The 19,196-nt window shown below is 38.9% G+C and overlaps 1 protein-coding gene across 2 annotated transcripts; it reads right to left on the reverse strand.

Annotated features, from left to right (window-relative positions):
- Nucleotides 1-7,611: 7,611 nt before the first annotated feature.
- Nucleotides 7,612-14,338, reverse strand: rnaset2 (ribonuclease T2). 2 transcript variants are annotated; one of them, XR_013198273.1, is made up of 11 exons: nucleotides 14,084-14,327; nucleotides 13,794-13,891; nucleotides 12,847-12,901; nucleotides 12,694-12,743; nucleotides 12,099-12,156; nucleotides 11,948-12,012; nucleotides 11,732-11,845; nucleotides 11,060-11,105; nucleotides 10,482-10,556; nucleotides 8,633-9,232; nucleotides 7,612-8,555 (listed from the first exon to the last, which is right to left on the reverse strand). XR_013198273.1 is itself a non-coding variant. In XM_077218128.1 (10 exons), exons 2-10 carry the CDS (start codon nucleotides 13,889-13,891, stop codon nucleotides 9,041-9,043), a joined length of 753 nt encoding a protein of 250 aa, XP_077074243.1. In that variant the 5' UTR covers nucleotides 14,084-14,338; the 3' UTR covers nucleotides 7,612-9,040. The 2 variants fall into 2 exon arrangements, 1 of the variants encoding a protein (XP_077074243.1); XM_077218128.1 differs by having other exon boundaries at nucleotides 7,612-9,232; nucleotides 14,084-14,338.
- Between the last annotated feature and the right edge of the window lie 4,858 nt (nucleotides 14,339-19,196).

The following is a 19,196-nucleotide window of genomic DNA, read 5'->3' on the forward strand; positions in this document are numbered from 1 at the left end:
AAACGGTTTGACAAAGCTAAAACAGTTGGGAGATGTAGTCTGTGTGGAGACACGCAGCAACAGATAAACAAAATGCATTCACAAAGAGTCCAGAAAGGCAATATTTTCACATTAATTTTCCGTTTAAACAGAAAAATGCAAAGCCTTGAGGATTCAAGTGTCTCTCTTTAACCGATCTACAATTGGCTTAATTTTCTTGTTAGATGTTTGTAAAACACACTAACGTTACATTAAAAGTCGACACAAAATAAATCTCACCAAAACCATCTCGGTTATAGCCGATGTTCCAATAATCGTATGGTCTGGTTGAAATAAATCCTTAATCACCGGGCATCAATGTAGGCTAATTATTCCAGTACAATGATATTTTCCTGCTGCCTCCATCTGCCGATTGCCTCTCTTACCGATTAACAAGTGTTGTTCCTCGGATGCAAACGTTCGGCTAATGTTACCAAAATTAAACAAAACAAAAAAAAACACCCAAAAGTATGGTCATTCAAATCTAGCCCTCACTGATAAATGACATGTTCAAATCCCTAGCTAGACAAGCTCCTGAGCATCAGTTTGATATCAAACATTCGTGGCAATATGAATACGATTTTAATTACCGTTTAATTTGTAGATCCAAGACCCGATGGATGTTGTTGATGAAGAACTCTCGAGGATGTGTTGCATGCACGTCATCTAAATTGTGCGTCCTCTTCTGGAAATGATGGTTCCTGAAGTCCCGCAGGAGTTGATGGCAAATTATTTCTGTATTTTATAAAGAAAATTTACCAAAACAAAAGTAGTAGCCTCAATGTAAAAGACTGACGTTGTATCAAACTTCTGACCGTGCTCCAAATTCCCCAGTCACTCAGTTTCTAAAAAAATACTGTAGTTTCCTGTAATTTAAAACTTCAGCATACTGTTTAGGACCTCTGTCCTGTTGCTCCAAGTTAAGCAGCCCACAATGCATTGCTAACTACAGTACTAAACTGTTTAACATGAAAACAGTATTTTAGTGTTGAAAATTGGCTGTAAATTTACAGCAATTGCTTACAGTGTATGGTATGTATCCTGGTATACAACCAACTAACGATCAATGTAACCTCACCTGTATAATGCCTCCTACCTAAATAATCCTCATTTAATGACTCACACTTTGATGTACATCACCTTCTTCTAGAATGCAGTGTGGATGTGTTATAGCTATTTTAGCATTAATGAAGGTATAATCATATTATGGGACAAAGATCCGTAAATCAACTAAGAGCCACTTTCCCTCTCAGACATGTCCCCTTTCTGATTGGTCGAGTTCAACCCTTAGGGGAGGATCTTCTCCAGGCCTTATTAGAGACAGTCCACATGTGACCTCCCTCTCTTAGTTCTTTCATCCAGCCGGAACACTGTTCTGGTGTTACTGGGGAACCCCCTTCCCCCTCCACGGGGGCCCCAGGGCCCAGCAGGCCTCAATCCAACCAGATATGGGCTCAGGCAGGAGAGAGGTGACTCTCTCACAAAGAACCAAGGACAATCTCAAGAGTTTTGGAACAAAGACTCCAACCAACAACGACTCCAATCACCCATCCTTCTGACTTCCTCACTTCTCCTGGGTGCTCGGCGTGGCCTCAACAGAGTCCCAGGCCTTGCCCAAACCAGCCATGCGGTCCTGGAGAAAGAGAACGCTCAACCAACTTCCACTTGACACTGCCGGAACCATCAACGACTTCAATTTTCAACAACTTCAAGAATTGTTCCCATTACAAATGCAAGTATTCAATTCAATGAAATGTGAAAATGAAATTCTGATGGTTCTTCTCATAGACCCTCTTCCGGTTTCCAATTTCATCCTATCACTAACCTATTTATGTATTCATGTGTGTATGTTGTTTAGTTTATTTATATTCATATAAATATCTATATTTAGTTAATAAAACTTGTACATAATATGTATTTGGTTCTGTTTTGCTTGCAATACAAGTCACTTTACGATCACGGTTTTTGCTACTGGCTCAAAGTACAAGTACAGGCGAAGAAATAATTATTCTTCGGTGGCCATGGAAGATACCCTTTTCTTAGAATAAATTAATAATCAAAAGAGTTCGTTGGAAGAACTGATTAATTGATTGTAATATTAATTCAGCCACATCAAGTTAATCCAATTAACTGACCCAAATATTTATAATTAATAATAACAAGATATTATTGATTATTAATATTTCCAAAAAGCTGAGTTCCTTACAATACTATACAGTTAAAATTACAAAAAGACCCATGTTTGCTTGACAAAAATAAGTAACTAAATAAACAAACAAACAGTGAATTTATTTATAAATAAATACTGTGAACATGTAAGTGATGGTTGTAGAGCATCAGAAACTGGTATCTAGTTACCTTACAATTCTATTTTATGTCATTTTTCTAGTTCAAGGATTTGTCTGAAAATCTTGAAAGCTCTTCGACGTTGTCTATGATTTAACGTTAAGGGATTAAGGGAGGTTAACTAGATTTCATGGAATTTGAGTGTTTAAAGGGTTTGTGGTTTTACAACAGGACAGAAACAGTGAAATCTGGAGCAAAAAGACATTGTCTATAGTGTTAATTCATAACCTAAAGTCATCCCACACAGTCAATAATACAGAGCTTTTTATGAACCCAGTTGATTTTGCAAGTAATCTGCCTAACAAAAAAAAAGAGAGACACTGAATCGGCAGGAACTCTGTGTAATGAACTTGAAGTTTTTTTATTAAAGAAATTGCCTTAATTTGGGTTCGAAGTAAATGCACTATTTATTTCACTTGTAGATCTGCTCCCATGGGTCAGAGAAATCGTATTTGTTACTAGTTAAACCAATCATTATTAATCATCTTAATTCATCAACATTTTACTCCAATGAATATTTCAGGGTGGGTTTATTGTTAAGTCAGTTTCTGTATAGGCACATAGGCACATGTCTTGACAACAGAAAAGCTATTGGGAATTTATACCAATGGTAGACTACCATTGTAAACATAGCTAAAGAGAAGTGTTTTATAAAATGTATTATTGCTATTTAACAACTAAAAAGTGTATTTCTGTACAGAGTAAAACAATTAGGAACTACAGAACAATTCATGCAACAACCCTGGTGGCATATTCGGCAGGAGGTCAGGCCGCGGCATGCTTACACACTATGTTGATATTACAAGCATATCAAGCTGACTTGCTAAGGGACCTGGATGAGAGTGAGGAAGTGTGTCACGCTACAGATCTGACTCTTCGGGCCACCAAGGAGACGGCTAAATCAGTTGGCCGAACTATGGAAGCTCTGGTGGCCAGGGAGAGACACCTTTGGTTAAATCTATCTGACCTAAAAGATATAGACAGATCTGTTCTTATGGACGCTCCTCTCTCGCCTTCTGGCCTCTTCGGGCGACTCTGTCAATTCTGTCGTTGAGAGGTTTCAGGAGGTGAAAAAACAAGCAGCGGTGTTTCAGAAGTTTCTTCCTCTACGATCTATGGTCCCCAAGACTGCTGGGCGGGAGCAGTCACGGCCGTCTATGAGCTCCTAACAGCACAGAGTGCAACAAAAACAAAGCGTCGCCACTCGGGCTCCTCCACATTCAGAGGGGTCTGGGTGGCGGAAGCCATCTAAAGATAGACAAGATCTGAGGACTGTCATTATCTCCAAGAAGGCTTCGACTAAGAAGAAGTCCTGACGCCGAGGCCGTCAGACTTCTGAGGGCAGTCCCCTCCGAGGAGAAACTGCTTCCACCTCAAAACACAGTGCCCGTTTCTCCTCGACGACTTCTGGGGGGCGACACTCTGAGGAGGGTCACAGCGCTGCCATTTCGCTGCCATGCTTCAGGGCACCGAGGTGTCAGTGTCCCCAAATGATCTTCCGAGGAGGGTTGTATAACAGTATGTTCAGTTGTTCCCAGCCGGTTTCGCCGTTACAGGGCACCGACTAATTCGACTAGCTGTTCGACTAATACCAAGTCAAGTCAAGTCACATTTATTTATATAGCGCTTTTTACAAAACAGATTGTTTCAAAGCAGCATTACAGATATAACAGGAAATGCAACAAAGTTTTTTTCCAGAAGAAAAAAGCGTCACAATCCAGCTTAAGTAAGTTCAGTGATGTTTCATTTTGTTGTGAAAAAGTTTATTAATTTAGTTAATTTATATACACTCACCTAAAGGATTATTAGGAACACCATACTAATACTGTGTTTGACGCCCTTTCACCTTCAGAACTGCCTTAATTCTACGTGGCATTGATTCAACAAGGTGCTGAAAGCATTCTTTAGAAATGTTGACCCATATTGATAGGATAGCATCTTGCAGTTGATGGAGATTTGTCGGATGCACATCCAGGGCACGAAGCTCCCGTTCCACCACATCCCAAAGATGCTCTATTGGGCTGAGATCTGGTGTTGGGGTCTGGGGTTGAGGCTGAACGCTAAAAAGAGTGTGCTCCTTCCATCTCAGAGGACCACTTTTCTAGGCGTAGTTTGGGATTTGGCGACGATGCAGGCACAACTGTCCTCTGCTCGTATAATATCAATTCTTAGCCGTGAATAAGGATAAAACTAGGCCAGTAACTCGCTGTGAAACAGTTCCAGAGACTGTTGGGTATTATGGCAGCTGCGTCCAACGTAATAACTTTTGGCCTTCTGTACATGAGACCCCTGCAATGGTGGCTCAGAACCAAGGGGTTTTCCCTGCGTCACGCTAACGACGGATGCTTCCCTCACAAGTTGGGGGGCGATCATGAGTGGTCGCTTGGCGAAAGGTCTGAGGGAGGACCCTCTACTTTCTTGGCACATAAATCGGCTAGAAATGATGGCGGTGTTTCGGGCTCTCAAACACTTTCTCCCAGACCTGAGGGGCCATCATGTGCTAGTCCGCACGGACAACACATTGGTGGTCACTTATACCAACCATTAGGGGGGTCTGAGGTCACGTCACCTATGCAAGCTGGCCACTCTGATCCTCCTCTGGGCCTAGGGGAAATTACTGTCTCTCAGGGGGGTATATATTCCGTGTTACCAAAACCAGGGAGTGGATATCCTGTTGAGACAGGGGCTAAGGCCCGGGGAATGGAGACTTCACCCTGAGGTGTTGAAGCTCCTACAGGAGAAATTCGGTCAAGCATAACTCGATCTTTTTGCGTCTTCAGAGACAACTCACTGTCCCATGTGGTTCTCCCTCACGCATCCAGCTCCACTGGGGTTGGATGCGATGGTTCAGGAATGGCCGAGGCTAAACCTCGACGCATTTCCCCCGATATGTTTGCTCCCGGGAGTTCTGGAGAGGGTTCGCTGGGACGGGGCCCGTCTGTTGTTAGTAGCCCTGTTCTGGCCAGGCCCGAGTCTGGTTCTCGGACCTGGTGTCCCTTCTAGAAGGCTCTCTAATGTAGATTCCGATCAGGAGGGACCTATTGTCCCAAGCAGGGGGCACGATTTATCACCCTCGCCCGGAGTTATGGAAACTGTGGGCTTGGCATGGGATATGGCCATTGCACTGGAAGCCCTGACTTTAGCTCCTTTTGAGCCTATTGAAGAGGTTTCAGAAAAATTCATCACTCTAAAAACTTTATTTCTCCTTGCTATTTCTTACATAAAGAGAATTGGAGATTTGCAAGCTCTGTCGGTCGCTCCTTCGTGCCTGGACTTTGCACCTGGATTGCCTTTCTTCACCCTAGGCCGGGTTATGTCCCTAAGGTCCCTACTGCTGTTGCAGGTCCCATTATTCTGCAGGCCCTTCTGTTCTCCACCGTCCTCCACCTTGTCCTGTGGCGAAAGTCAGATCAACTATTTGTCTGTTTTGGGTCACCCAGAAAAGGATACCCTAAATCTAAGCAGAGAATGAGCAAGGGGGTGGTTGAGGCAATCTCACTTGCTTATGAAGCGGCTGGTCAGCCTTCACCTATGGCTGTTCGGAACCATTCTACTAGGAGTATGGCTGCCTCTAAAGCTCTGTTATCGGGGGTGTCCCTTCTTGACATTTGTGATGTTGGTCCTCACCACACATATTTGTGAGATTTTATAACCTAGATCTAGGCTCCACTCCAGGGTCTATGGTGCTTGTATCTTAGTGTGCGCTATGATTTCACACAGACAGGCATTAGTTATTATGGCGTTGTGGGTATAGTGTTCCCACCGTGTCTAACTTCTGATTTATGGAGTGATAAAAAGAGATATCCAAAATCCCCTCAATAAACCTTTGACTCAAATAAATAAAATAAATAAACAAGAATTTTGAACCTGGCTTTATCCAATGTTCAGATTTTTGTTCAAGAAGTGCATGCAAAATAGTGCATATTTAATTAGATAATGGCTAATTTGTCAATTTAAACATACTGCAACATTTCAGGAAAATTGTAATACAAAAAATGTTTGCCATTCTTATTGTAATCAATCAACTGGAAAAGTATGTTGATTTTTTTTTTACTCTATTCACCTGTCTTTCCTTAATTTAAGCATTCTTAAAAATCAATTGTGGATCTTTGATGAACAAAAAAAGGGATGGCTAATCGAACTTCGAAATCATTCTAGTTTTGTTTTGCTGTCTATTGCCTATATTGACAATATCCTGTCGGAACCTAATGAAGCTTATTTGGAACTCTATAGGCCAGGAATAGGCAACGTCGATCCTGGAGGGCCGCTGTCCTGCAGAGTTTAGCTCCAACCCTGATATAAACTCACCTGCCTTTAGCCTTAGTGATCCTGAAGACATTGATTAGCTTGTTCAGGTGTGTTTGATTAGGGTTGGAGCTAAACTCTGCAGGACAGCGGCACTCCAGGATCGACATTGCCTATCCCTGCTATAGGCAAATCACACAGCACTCCACATATAAAACATGGGGGACTCCACTCAATACATTTCAATACAGTTTGACATCAGCATGAAAAAAAAAACCCTTTCAATTCTAAGTGCCTTTCTTTGATGGATTTATTTAAATGAACATGTCACAATGTATCATGGGATTGTCTTCTATGTAAAAATACATGCAATGCCTCCTAAATAGTTGGCCAAAAAAGTGCCTTTTAAACCCACTATGGTTTAAAATGCTAAATTTTTCATAGGCAGCTCATTAATGACAGAGTTGGGTTTATTTCTCTGCACCATGGATCTGTGCAAATAAACTACAGAACCACACATATTGTCATGATTGGTTCTCAGGCTGATTGGAAGGGTTTATGTCAACGGCTTATATAATTTAAACCTCTTAATCGCATATTCCACGTGTATTCTTCTTTTTGCAGTTCTGTCAAAATATTTCCTCTTTTCCCTTTGCTCCTTCATGTGGGAAAATAGTTAGGGTAATGTAGAATCATCTGGTTATTTACACATACCAACTGAGAGAAAATCATTAGTTAACATAGCAAGCAAACAAGTTAGTATCATCTTAAGAACCTTGCATTGCAAAAACAAGATATGGCTATGAGGAGTCATGCACAGGTTATTGAAGAAGTCCTTCTCATCACATTCCCTAATGGACTGGGCAAAGCAGCCACAACCACCAAAATGGTATTTTAAAAAGTCTACATTGTTCTTTCTATCAAGATAAGGACATAGCAGTGAGACAAACACACTGCCATCATTTGACACCATGAATTGACCTGTAAGTAATGTCATATGAAGACAGTTCAGCAGGGACATTTATTTATTTGACACTGCATTACAAAAAGCTTCAATTACTTACATGTTTATGTAAATAAGGCATGTATTGCGTACTGTAAAAGTTACAAACCTGTAAAAAGTTTTTCACCAGCAGTATATATGTCACTCTCAACAGTATAAAATCAAACTATGAACGATCAGACATATTTTACATGCCGTGTTGCAAACCAAGCAATGTATCAAAAATGCCCACATCTGATATGGCTCTTTTGAAAAGTAAACATCTGATGGATTAAAGCAGCATCTGACAAAAATCCTCTGATAATTGTTAAAAAACACTGTTTATTTACCTGAACATTTTGTGCAAATGGTAACTTAGTTAAATGCCATCGCCCATTCATTAAATGTTGTTCATTAAAAGTGAACTACATATGTAAACAACATCAATGTGCTTTATTTTTTCTTTGCCAGAATGCATGTGCTGCCCTCCAGTGGCAGGAGCTTAGGTGTGCATTATCTGCAACTGCATGCTGCCATTAGGCACAAAGCTCCGAAACAACCACACATTTTACACATTAGCATAGCATTGAAAGAGGCCATTTAGCCCTAAATTTGCAAAGCAAAGCTAATATCTGATTAAAAATATAGTGGGAAGAATGTTACAGATAACACAGAGCATATTTCAACACATTCATCTTCAACAAAGAAGATTTTTTTTTTTTTTTTTTTATCTGGTGTATTTTTTTATAAAGATGGGGTGAATATCACAAAACCTGTCAAAAACAATTTCAAAAGAAAAAAAATAAAGACTTACATTGTTTCAGAAAATATAGAAGATTTGGCTTACTTTTAGGAACAAATGTGATTCATATTTTTTGAAAAAAATAGTAATATATTATCTATATTGTCAAGTAATTTATATCATTGTAGTATTGTTGCATTGCCTTTAATACTATAATAATATCTAGTTATGTAATGAGAATATAATGAAAATGATTGAGAATAACGTGTTTAATTGTCATGAAAATAATGTTAAAATACCAAAAAAGCACTTTATTTTCTTATAACATGCTTCATTTATAATCATTCTTTTCTTGTATTTTTTCCTGACTTATTTTTCTGATATTCACCTAAAAATAAAAACATGACAACAGTTTGGCTGAGCAAACTGTAAAACCAATCAATTGTAAATATGAACCCAGCAATCATAGAATACAGCATGCAGTCTGTGATTTTGACACCTTTAAATGTTCTCTACTGTTCCAGCATCACCATTTAAAATAAAGGAATTTAATGTGCAATTAATTAAAAAGATAGTGTAAATAGAAAACCATTACATATGTTTCCAGTGTTTCAAATGCTAGACAGGAACTCTCAAATTGATTATTGAATTCTCGTCTCTTTCTCAGTGATTCCACATTCCCAAAAGAGGTCTGAATTTGCCCACCTCTATGATCTGCTCGGCACTGGAGGGTAATCGATCGGCATGGAGTGATCACATACACTGAGGTCTGATTTACCACTGACCACTACGTGTATGTCATTGCTCCAGATTTCTTCTGTTGACTTTTCGCAATTGATCAGCTGGAAATCCCGATCAACACAGATCTCTATTTGGCCCAAAGTCTGAACTTGGCCCCCCTGAGAAATACAGTAAGAAATTAGATCTCACCTCAGCAAAACTGATGGCAAATTGTGGTCCGAGTGAATTTAACTGTTGCCCAGAGCAGAAGAGGAAATCAAAATGTGCAACATTTACTTTCTTAAAGGAATATTTTGGGTTCAATAAAAGTTAGGCTCATTCCACAGCATATTTAAAAAACACTAATTAATTCTTCCTTTGAAACGTATGTATCATTTGAGCCGTAAAGTTTAATTTAATAATTTATGTTATCATGGCAACAAAGTTTAGATTTTAAACTGTTTTAAAGAAAAGGAGGGACGAGTCTTAATACATTTTTGTGGTAATCACCATTATGCCAGTCATGAGGGGCCTTCGCACTGGGTAGTTCTAGGAACTATCCACCAGGGTGGTTCCCCGAGAACTAATGGTTGCCTTAGGAACATTTTCCTGGTTGCATTCGCACTGCCAGTAGGAACTCTGAAGTGACGTAAAATTAGCTTTTTGTTGTGACTTATTTTGACGGCGCTGAGAATGCCAGAGCCTAAGCACACGATGCTAACATTCTCCGTATTCATTAGTTTAAACACATTATTAGATAGAACTGTTATACAAATAAAGTAGACAGTAATGAAAAGGTATTAGCATATGCCGTGTGGTTGATGTCCAGTTTTGCTAGCTGAGCAGAAATACATAATCATGTTTCGCTTGGTCCCCTCAAAGTTGTGTTGGATTTTCTCCTCAGCATAAAGGTTGAGAGACCCATCTATCACTGTTTTCCATGTTCGTAGAGTTAGTTTCTGGCGTAAATATATAGGCTGAAATCTGTGTGATTACCATAGACTGTTAAAAAATGTGGACGTAGTGTGCGTAGAGCATTTTTGAAGGCGAAAGTGGGCGGAGCCGAAGCCGTTCAGCCAATCAGCGTACACAAATGTCACTGGTAGTTCCTATGGTCCTGGTTTAGACCTACTTTGAATTAGGAGATAAATTAGTTCCTCCAAAAGGAGTTTCTAGAACTAAAGTCATTCCTAGTTGCAGTGGTGTGAACACGCCAACATCCGGGTACTTCTGCCAATAGTTCTAGGAACTATGAAAAGGTTCCTCTGGTGCGAAAGCCCCTATGCTGTCGACTGAGCCAGGAATATTTAACACACAGTCTTAAAGGAATATACACAATACGACAAAATAAAAAAATGCTTCAAAGACAACTTTTCTTGTCTGCTGATGGAAGGGTGGTTAGAATATTCTGCCATTCTTCATTCATACCTTTCCTGGGTGGACACACTGAATCTTTGGCTTCACTTTATAGAAGTTGATAAGGGCTGTCTCCACATCATCAAGCTAAAACAAACAGGAAATATGACACATTTACGCACGTGACCATAATCACAAGATTCTTTTTACTCTAGGCCAAAAATGTAGAAGTAGAAATGAATACAATAGAACATTGCAAGAAGTCAGGCTCTGTGTGTTGAAATGCTGATCTTGCAGCTATCACAGTGTACACTGGGCAAATTATACACGCTGCGGTTTAGGATAATGCTTTGAGGCATCTTATTAGATGGATGATACTTTCGTGAAACTTAAACCTGATCGTTATTTCCATTAAATCTTTCATGTGAGCCATTGTTGTGGTATCAGTGATAGGAAGAGAAAACACAGCAAGCTGTACATTAGAGTAAATACACTCCAACGCAACCACAGCTTCCGGATTATTAATCACAGACCACCTCTCAGGTCAAAGGTCATAGTAAAATATTTACTTGATCATCTACAGAGTACCACAGATAGTTTAGTGTCTCATAAATGATAATTACAGCAGTGAGAACTGTTCAACTACTTACAGTGTAATGCTCCTTAGAGGGCACGATGTTGTTGTTCCTTAAAACACTGAAAACACAAAAGACTCATTAGGAAATCAATGTCAACTATGGATGGGAGGCATGATGGTAGCGGCTAACATATCTGAGATAACAGAAGTCTTTTAAGCGATAGTGTTCATACAGTACCATTGTAGCTATAATTGTGAAGCCATTATGGGCAGGATTGCTTTAATATACTTTAATATAACATAACGGGACGTGCCCCAAACTTGTTATGTTAATATATATATATATACACACACATTCTCAATTGTAATACTTTTCAAAAACACACTAAAGGTTATATTATGCCATATCCTTTACAGGGTTAATTTAGAATTTAAATTTAAGTGTCATGAATTGTATATATCACCTATTTTACAAAAGCTTTGCATGAGGCTCCAATCAGAATTTTGAGTCAGAACTATAAGTTTTATAATATTAGCTTTACTGTATTGAGTATTTTAATTTAGCTGAAGTGTTACATAATGCCTGTTTATGGTGGTGACAGTTATCAATCATTTACTTTATAGATAAACATATCTTTTGCTTTGAATTCACCAACTTTACTGCTATCTCACGACTTCCTAATTTACCGAAAGCCACAAAATCAGAGTATACAGTGAGAAGAACCCCTGAAAAACAAGAACTAACCTATTAAGGTCAAACTTGTGGTACAGCTCAAGAGCTTTGCTGAAGTATTTATGCTCACTGTTCAGAGACTCTGCTTTTGCAGCACATGTTCCATGTTTCTGCCATTCATATTTCCTAAGCAAATAAATAAATATATTAATAAAATCATAGTAATGCTTAAATGTATTTTTCAAGTTTTTGACATACCATTTCAACATTTTCAAGTTTTTGACATACCAAAATTCTGGGGAAGAAGGTACTAGCAGATCTGGCCAGAATTTCTCCATTTCTGGTAATATGTCCTGCAAGACATTCACACACAACATGTCAAGGACATGGTCGTTGAATTAAAATATATGACATGCAACAGGGCAAGAGGGCAAATTACCTCAATCAAACTGGCATTAAAATGCCAGGATGCGTTGCACCTTATGCCAGTGTTGGGCCTGTAATAACAAAAATATTCTTCAAATACTTCTACTGCCATAAACCATAATCATCCAACTGTCATTGCCATCATTACTGGATGATTTTTTTGAGATCACATGACAACCATTGTTGCACTAATATAACATTTTTATCATAACTACATTTGCAGGACACAATGTCAGGTATTAAGTTTATGTTACACAAGATGGAGCAGAAGTGAAATGCAGAAAATACTTTTTTTTATTATTATTTAAATAAGAGGTGTTATATTAGCAAATGTATTTTTTTTATGCTTGGGGGTTAGTTAAAAGTTTGAGGAAAAGGCGTCTTCAGTTAATACCAAAAGCATATATTTATTACAGCTGATTAACAGCATGATGGCTGCATTTACAAACCTATACACTTTTATGTTTTTCACCTTCTTTTTTAACAGTATGTCTTCCATAAAAACAAGAAACTAATATAGTCACTGATCACGCATGTGCACCTCAAAAAAGGAAATATCTGTGAGACTTTGACAAACATTACGATGCATTTTGTCTTGATAAACCTACCATAATCCATGCAGAGTCCAATAGCTCAAATTTGTTTTGCATTGTTCCATCTATAAATGAAAAACAGCATAATTTATCCACCTGATACCCAGTGGAGGAGCAATAGATGGTGTGTCAACAATAAAATAATGTCAAGCAAAGGAAATACATTACACTGCAAAATGTCTGTGGCCAGTGTTGGGTCAGGATGAGTTTTGTCCATTCTCCCCTAAAAGAAGCAGTCAATTCACAATGTATGATTTCAGTGTGACAATTACCATCTGACATACATTTTGTAAAAAGTGGTCACAGTATCAAATACATATTAAAATAATTAATTTTTATCAACTTTTATATTAAAATCATTGTCCATGCAAATGGTTGAAACTCATGAACCAAATTTGTATTGCTGTAATGCACCTGGATATTGTTTTGTAATTTTCATTGTTCTGCGCGAGAACACATTCTTTTTCATTTCTTTAAAATGTGATTCTTATTATGAGATGTTTCATTAGTAAAACACAAACCTTTCGACCAGTGTAGACGGTTCTTTTTAGTTGATCAAAAACAACTGAATTAATCTGACTCTCTAAGTTATTAATATGATGTTCAATATTAATTAACCAAGAACTGTTAGTGTGTTTTGTTTTCATTGCTGTGAAAATTCACAGGACATCCTGTCTGAGATGTCAACAGGACAGATAACAAAATGTGAAATAAATGTAATTAATCTAGCCTAATTCTTACTAAAGTTGTTTTCACGCAAGCTTTGTAATGCCTGTGTAAAAACAACTTTAGTAAGAATTAGGCTAGATTTATTACATTTATTTGACATTTTTTATCTGTCCTGTTGACGTCTGCAAAAAAGAAAAAAAAACTCATCTGTTGGCAACAGTCTGATACGGACAGTACAGTAAGTTCAGTTGAACTATCCTTTTAAAGGTCTTAGTGGAGATGTAGTGTTTACTGTGTACTCTATGCATCTTGTTCAATAAATTCTGGAAAATACAAACAAGGCGCTTTACAGAAAGTTTTGATTTTCTGGCTGCTAATGCACCCCAACTTCAAACAGGGATCAATATGTATAAATACATTTATCTAAATGTATTTGAATGACATACCGAGGATGGGCAAAGGCCGTTGAACAGAAATATCCAGCACAAAGTACGACAGCAACTGCAATGAATCTCATTCTTCCAGATGGAGCAAGCCCGTTCATCTAAGAACAAAAGAAGGATTTATTTCCAAAGTACATTGTAAAAGGCATCTACAAGACAGTCAAAACACAGAGCATAACGCAAAGTGGCGTCCAAAAGTAACTACCGAATGTGAGATAGAAAACAAAAACAAAAACAAGCAACACCACCAAAAAAAAACACTGACCATAAACTTGCGTTAAGAAGTCAATTACCTTTTATTGTCTGATATATCGTTACCGCTTTGATTTTTTTGTGTGAAGTTTTTACGTCCTATTAGTATCAGAGAGCAGCAGCGTTTAAAAGGTTGTTATTCAGTCAACAGTATGTGATATCGGACTGCCCCAACCACTGTTTCAGAAACTGTGCGGTGGAGTCACTTCCTTTCCTGTCAGACACTCACTGCGGCCTCTCTGTGCCTTGATCATGTTTACATTGGTATGTCGTCACTGCGCGTGCGCTGTCAGGTCATGTGATAAACGGTAATGGATGTCATGTGTAGTTGGATTATGCAGATTAGGCTATATGTTTCAACCAGGGAGTTTTCTAATGTCATTGTACAGTTCCTTTAGGTTAGGCTATTTGTTTTAGGCGCGACACTACAGGCAAAAACACTGTTTTTTCATGCATCTGTCAATTTCGAGAATATGGGCTTTTTAGCTTTTGGAAAGAAAACATACAAAATACACTTTTTTAGTGTATAAATAGAAATTCATCTATTTACGTCTTTAGATTTCAAGTACAGTACATATCTTTAAAGGCTATGTTCTCAAAGATTTTTTCTCATGTCCTGAGTCAGAATCTCCACTTCAGCAGCACTTACATCACACCTGTTGTATTGCTATTCCGATCTTTCTGGTTTTACAGAGGGGTATGTCCATTTATAATTTGCCTGATTTTATAGGCTACAACATTTTGTTCCAAAATTTTTTATGGTAAATGTTGGCCTATTTTTTTCCAGGCTGTTGACAGTATTTTCTGATTTATACAAAGTGATATCAAAAATCACCAATGTAAAAACCTAGTCTATGATGAGTAGTTCATCAAAAGTCTAGTAAGTCTTTAAAAAAAAAAAAAATTAACAAGAATTTTTAACCTGGCTTTATCCAATGTTTAGATGTTTGTTCTAGGCATGTATGCAAATTAGTGGATATTTAATTAGATAATGCTGCATTTGCACATTTAAACAAAATAAAAATGTCTCCGTTCCCTAAGGGAACGGAGATGTTACGTCAGTGACTAACGAAATGGGGGTTTCACTTAGAAGCCTATCTCTCTCTCTTGAATTTATTTTAAGTTGTTGTTACCCCTGGCTCAATTTTATGTTTTTATTTTTATCTATTTATTTTTATTGCTTTTATTTTACTTCCCTTTACTGTCTTTTTGTCTTCTGAATTATTGTTGTTTATTTTTGCTCTTGATTGTGACACTGTACTTGATGTTATATTTGTTCAATAATAATAAAAAACAAAAAAAACAAAAAACTTAGAAGCCTATCATCTTCGAGTTCTACAAAACGAGCTGTAGGTTCAATATGTAGGGAAGGAAGAGGACAGGGTCGGCTTGGGAGACTGTGTATGCAATGCCAAAGCTGATTTAATTAAAAATAAATAAATAGATAAATAAATATACGAATAAATGTAAAAAAGCAAAAATACATAAATAAATACATAAAGAAATATACAAAGAAATGTAAAAAACTAAAAATAAATGAGCATTTATACTTTTATTTCCTTATTTATGTATAATTGTATTTTTTCACACATTTTTTTTATAATATAGGCCTGATAAGAGCTTGCGTTTATTGCACACCAGCGCAGAACGCGGAGAGAAACCAGCGCACATTTCAATGACTCCTACGCAAGCATATTGATAAATGAGTTTTGAAACGCGACTCAATACACGGTTTACATTCGCGTTTCATAATTTCTTATGCATAACAGGTTCAAATGCTTAAAACACAACCCATATTTCATAGATGAATAATGAATGTGATTAATCACAAGTCATCAATTTGGAATTATTCTTAAATCAAACAAAAGGGGCTCATGTAAACGCAGCTATAGTGAGCCACGCATCTCACCCCATGCAGTGGAGGACAGAAGCATCATCATGCACATTCAAACAGCACCTGTCTTGCCCATGGTCGTGGTGATATTTCCCCCTATAAATTGATTTTATATCTACCCAAAACTTATTAAATAGGTAGAAAGTAAAAGTCGTTATGAGATTAATGTCAGAAATAAATGAATATAGAAATATGAAATGATGGAATCAATTAAATTGTATGTTTAAATATGAAACTAAAACAGCCAGTAGGTGGCGGTAAGTCACTGTCGGTAATTTGTTAGTGAGAAAAATATTAGACTACCTTATTCAAAATATTAAGTTAACAGACCTGTGTGTGTGTGTGTGTGTGTGTGTGTGTGTGTGTGTGTGTGTGTGTGTGTGTGTGTGTGTGTGTGTGTGTGTGTGTGTGTGTGTCATATCATTAATCTCATAACGACTTTTAAGCAATTGTAATTGCAGTGTAAGCATTCTCCTCTGTATTAAGATTTTGACTTTTAATGACTTATAACTTTTGTTAATTTTATTTTACTGATAACAGCATAGTGCCTTATTATAATTATAACTGAGTAGTTTATCGATTAATATGAAGAACTTGACATATATGATGATGTATTGCCTACCTATTTAATAAGGTTTGGGTAGATATAAAATCAATTTATAGGGGGAAATATCATCACGACCATGGGCACGACAGGTGCTGTTTGAATGGGCATGATGATGCTTCTGTCCTCCACTGCATGGGGTGAGATGCGTGGCTCACTATAGCTGCGTTTAAATGAGCCCAATTTGTTTGATTTAAGAATAATTCCAAATTGACGACTTGTGATTAATCAGTATCTTAGAACAGCATCTCTGAAATATGGCTTGTGTTTTAAGCATTTGAATTGTCACCTGTTATGCATACGAAATTATGAAACGCATACAAAAACATATACATAAATGAATGTGGAAATAAATAAAAGTGGAAATAAATAAATGAATACATTTATAAATAAAAAAATAAATAAATGTGTGAAAAAATACAATTATACATACATAAGTAAATAAAAATATAAATACTCATTTATTTGTACTTTTTTACATTTCTTTGTATATTTATTTATGTATTTATTTATTTATTTATTTTTGCTTTTTTACATTTATTCGTATATTTATGTATTTATTTATTTTTAATTGAGTCAGCTTTGGCATTCCATAACTGTGGGGTTTATTCCAAAAACAAAATAAAAGTACAAAGAAAAGGTGCGCACACAACACTGCAACAAACAACTCAGTCCATAAAGGTTTAATTTCCTCAAGCTGTCTTCTGCTCCCGCACTCGGCACGCTCTCTCTCTCTCTCTCTCTCTCTCTCTCTTCACAGTCATTTCCCTGTGCTGCTTCACACGTGTTCGCTCACCCACAGGTCTTCCAGTTGTCTCTCTCTCGAACAATGTTTCCCCATCGCTTATATGCGGTCTCTCCACGCCAATCATTGAAACAAGACACAGGTGTTTGTCATTTGCACTTGACCAACTTACGCCGCACCTGTCTCCCGATCCTCTCTCCTGTCACAGACTTCGCTAGACCAAGCCCCCCTTGCCACACGAGCCAATGGCAAAACAATGCAATGGGTCTGCGGAATTTGCATAGTGCAACTCTGTCCCATCGCATGGGTATAAAAGTTGGAGTGCGGCGATCTCGCATTATGTGATGCTGAGGAGCCGACACTGAACTCCAGGCGGTTCCAGCGGTACATCGGTGGTGGCAGGGGGACGTAACGTCTCCGTTCCCTCCTTAGGGAGTGAGGGTTACATATACATACATACATAACCAAGACGTTCCCTTTCGTTCAGTCACTCCGAGTTACGTCAGTGACTGACGAAATGGGTCCCAATTTAATCATGCCACAGCAGCTGTCTACCCGTAGGAAGGACTTAGAATACACATATGACCCAAGTACGGGATGCATATGGAGAACTCAGAGGTATCCAGCCCGCAGGGTGGAAAGTTTCAACCTCGAAGCAAGGGAAAGACACGTGCTCGGAGGAGACTTACCGTGGAAATACACACATGGGGGTTGCCCAACGGGGGAACCATGCACATGGAGGCACCTAGCCAATCACGAGGGCTGACCGAGCGGGCATGCGCTCTGGTGACGGTTTTAACAGTGCAGGAGGTACTCAGGGTTTAAGAAGAACTCTGAGTGAAATAGTGAACGTATCCAGTCCGTGAAAGTGAAATGGCGCAGCAAGCAATGACATCAAGCAGGTCCTACCTACTGGCTGGTGGAAGCGAGTACATGAGAGGACACTGGCTCTACCCGGAGATTATAGAACCTCGCTAATGTGTTGGGTGTCACCCAGCCTGCAGCTCTGCATATGTCTGTTAACAAAGCGCTATGCGCAAAAGCCCAGGAGGAAGCCACACACAGGAGGCATTGGTTGACCCTGCGTCTGGTAAGACCACGTTTGCTTGGAGAGAGCCTTTCTCTTGAGCTGGTCTGAGGTCCTGAAACACTGCGTTCTGTCTACGTAAGCACGGAGGGCACATACTGGACAGAGCAGTGCCAAGAATGGGTCTGCCTCCTCCAAGGGCAGCGCTTGCAGATTCACCACCTGGTCCCTGAAAGGAGTGGTGGGAATCTTGGGGACGTATCCAGGCCGGGGTCTCAGGATCACGTGAGAGTTAGCCGCTCGAATTCCAGGCACGCTTTGTCAACCGAAAATGCCTGCAAGTGCCCTACCCTCTTGATGGAGGCCAAAGCAACCAGGAGCGCTGTCTTCATAGACAGGAACTTAAGCTCCACTGATTGCAAAAGCTCTCTGCAGGGAAGATAAGACCACTGCAAGGTCCTAATAGGGTATAAGAGGAGAGCGAGGAAGATTTAGTCTCCTCGCCCCCCTAAGGAACCTGACGACCAGGTCATGCTGTCCCACAGTTTTCGACTCCACAAGGTCGTGGTACGTGGAGATCACAGCCACGTAAACCTTCAGGGTGGAAGGAGACAGCCTTCGTTCCAACCCTTCTAAGAGGAAGGAGAGCACCGACCTGATCGGCATTTTCTGGGGTCTTCTCGGCAACAAGAACACCAGGTGACAAACAGGTTCCACTTTAGAGCATAGGCGTGTCTCGTGGACAAGGCCCTAGCAGAAGTGATGGTAGCCATCACCTGAGGTGGTAGGGTATTCAAACCTGCCGCGTCCCGTCCAGAACCCACACATGCAGGTTCCACAGATCGGGATGTGGGTGCCAGAGGGTGCCCCATCTCTGAGAAAGG

Source organism: Siphateles boraxobius, unplaced genomic scaffold (genome assembly GCF_051911475.1).
Source record: "Siphateles boraxobius isolate OS27281-9 unplaced genomic scaffold, OSU_SipBor_1 12, whole genome shotgun sequence".
NCBI lineage: Eukaryota > Metazoa > Chordata > Actinopteri > Cypriniformes > Leuciscidae > Siphateles > Siphateles boraxobius.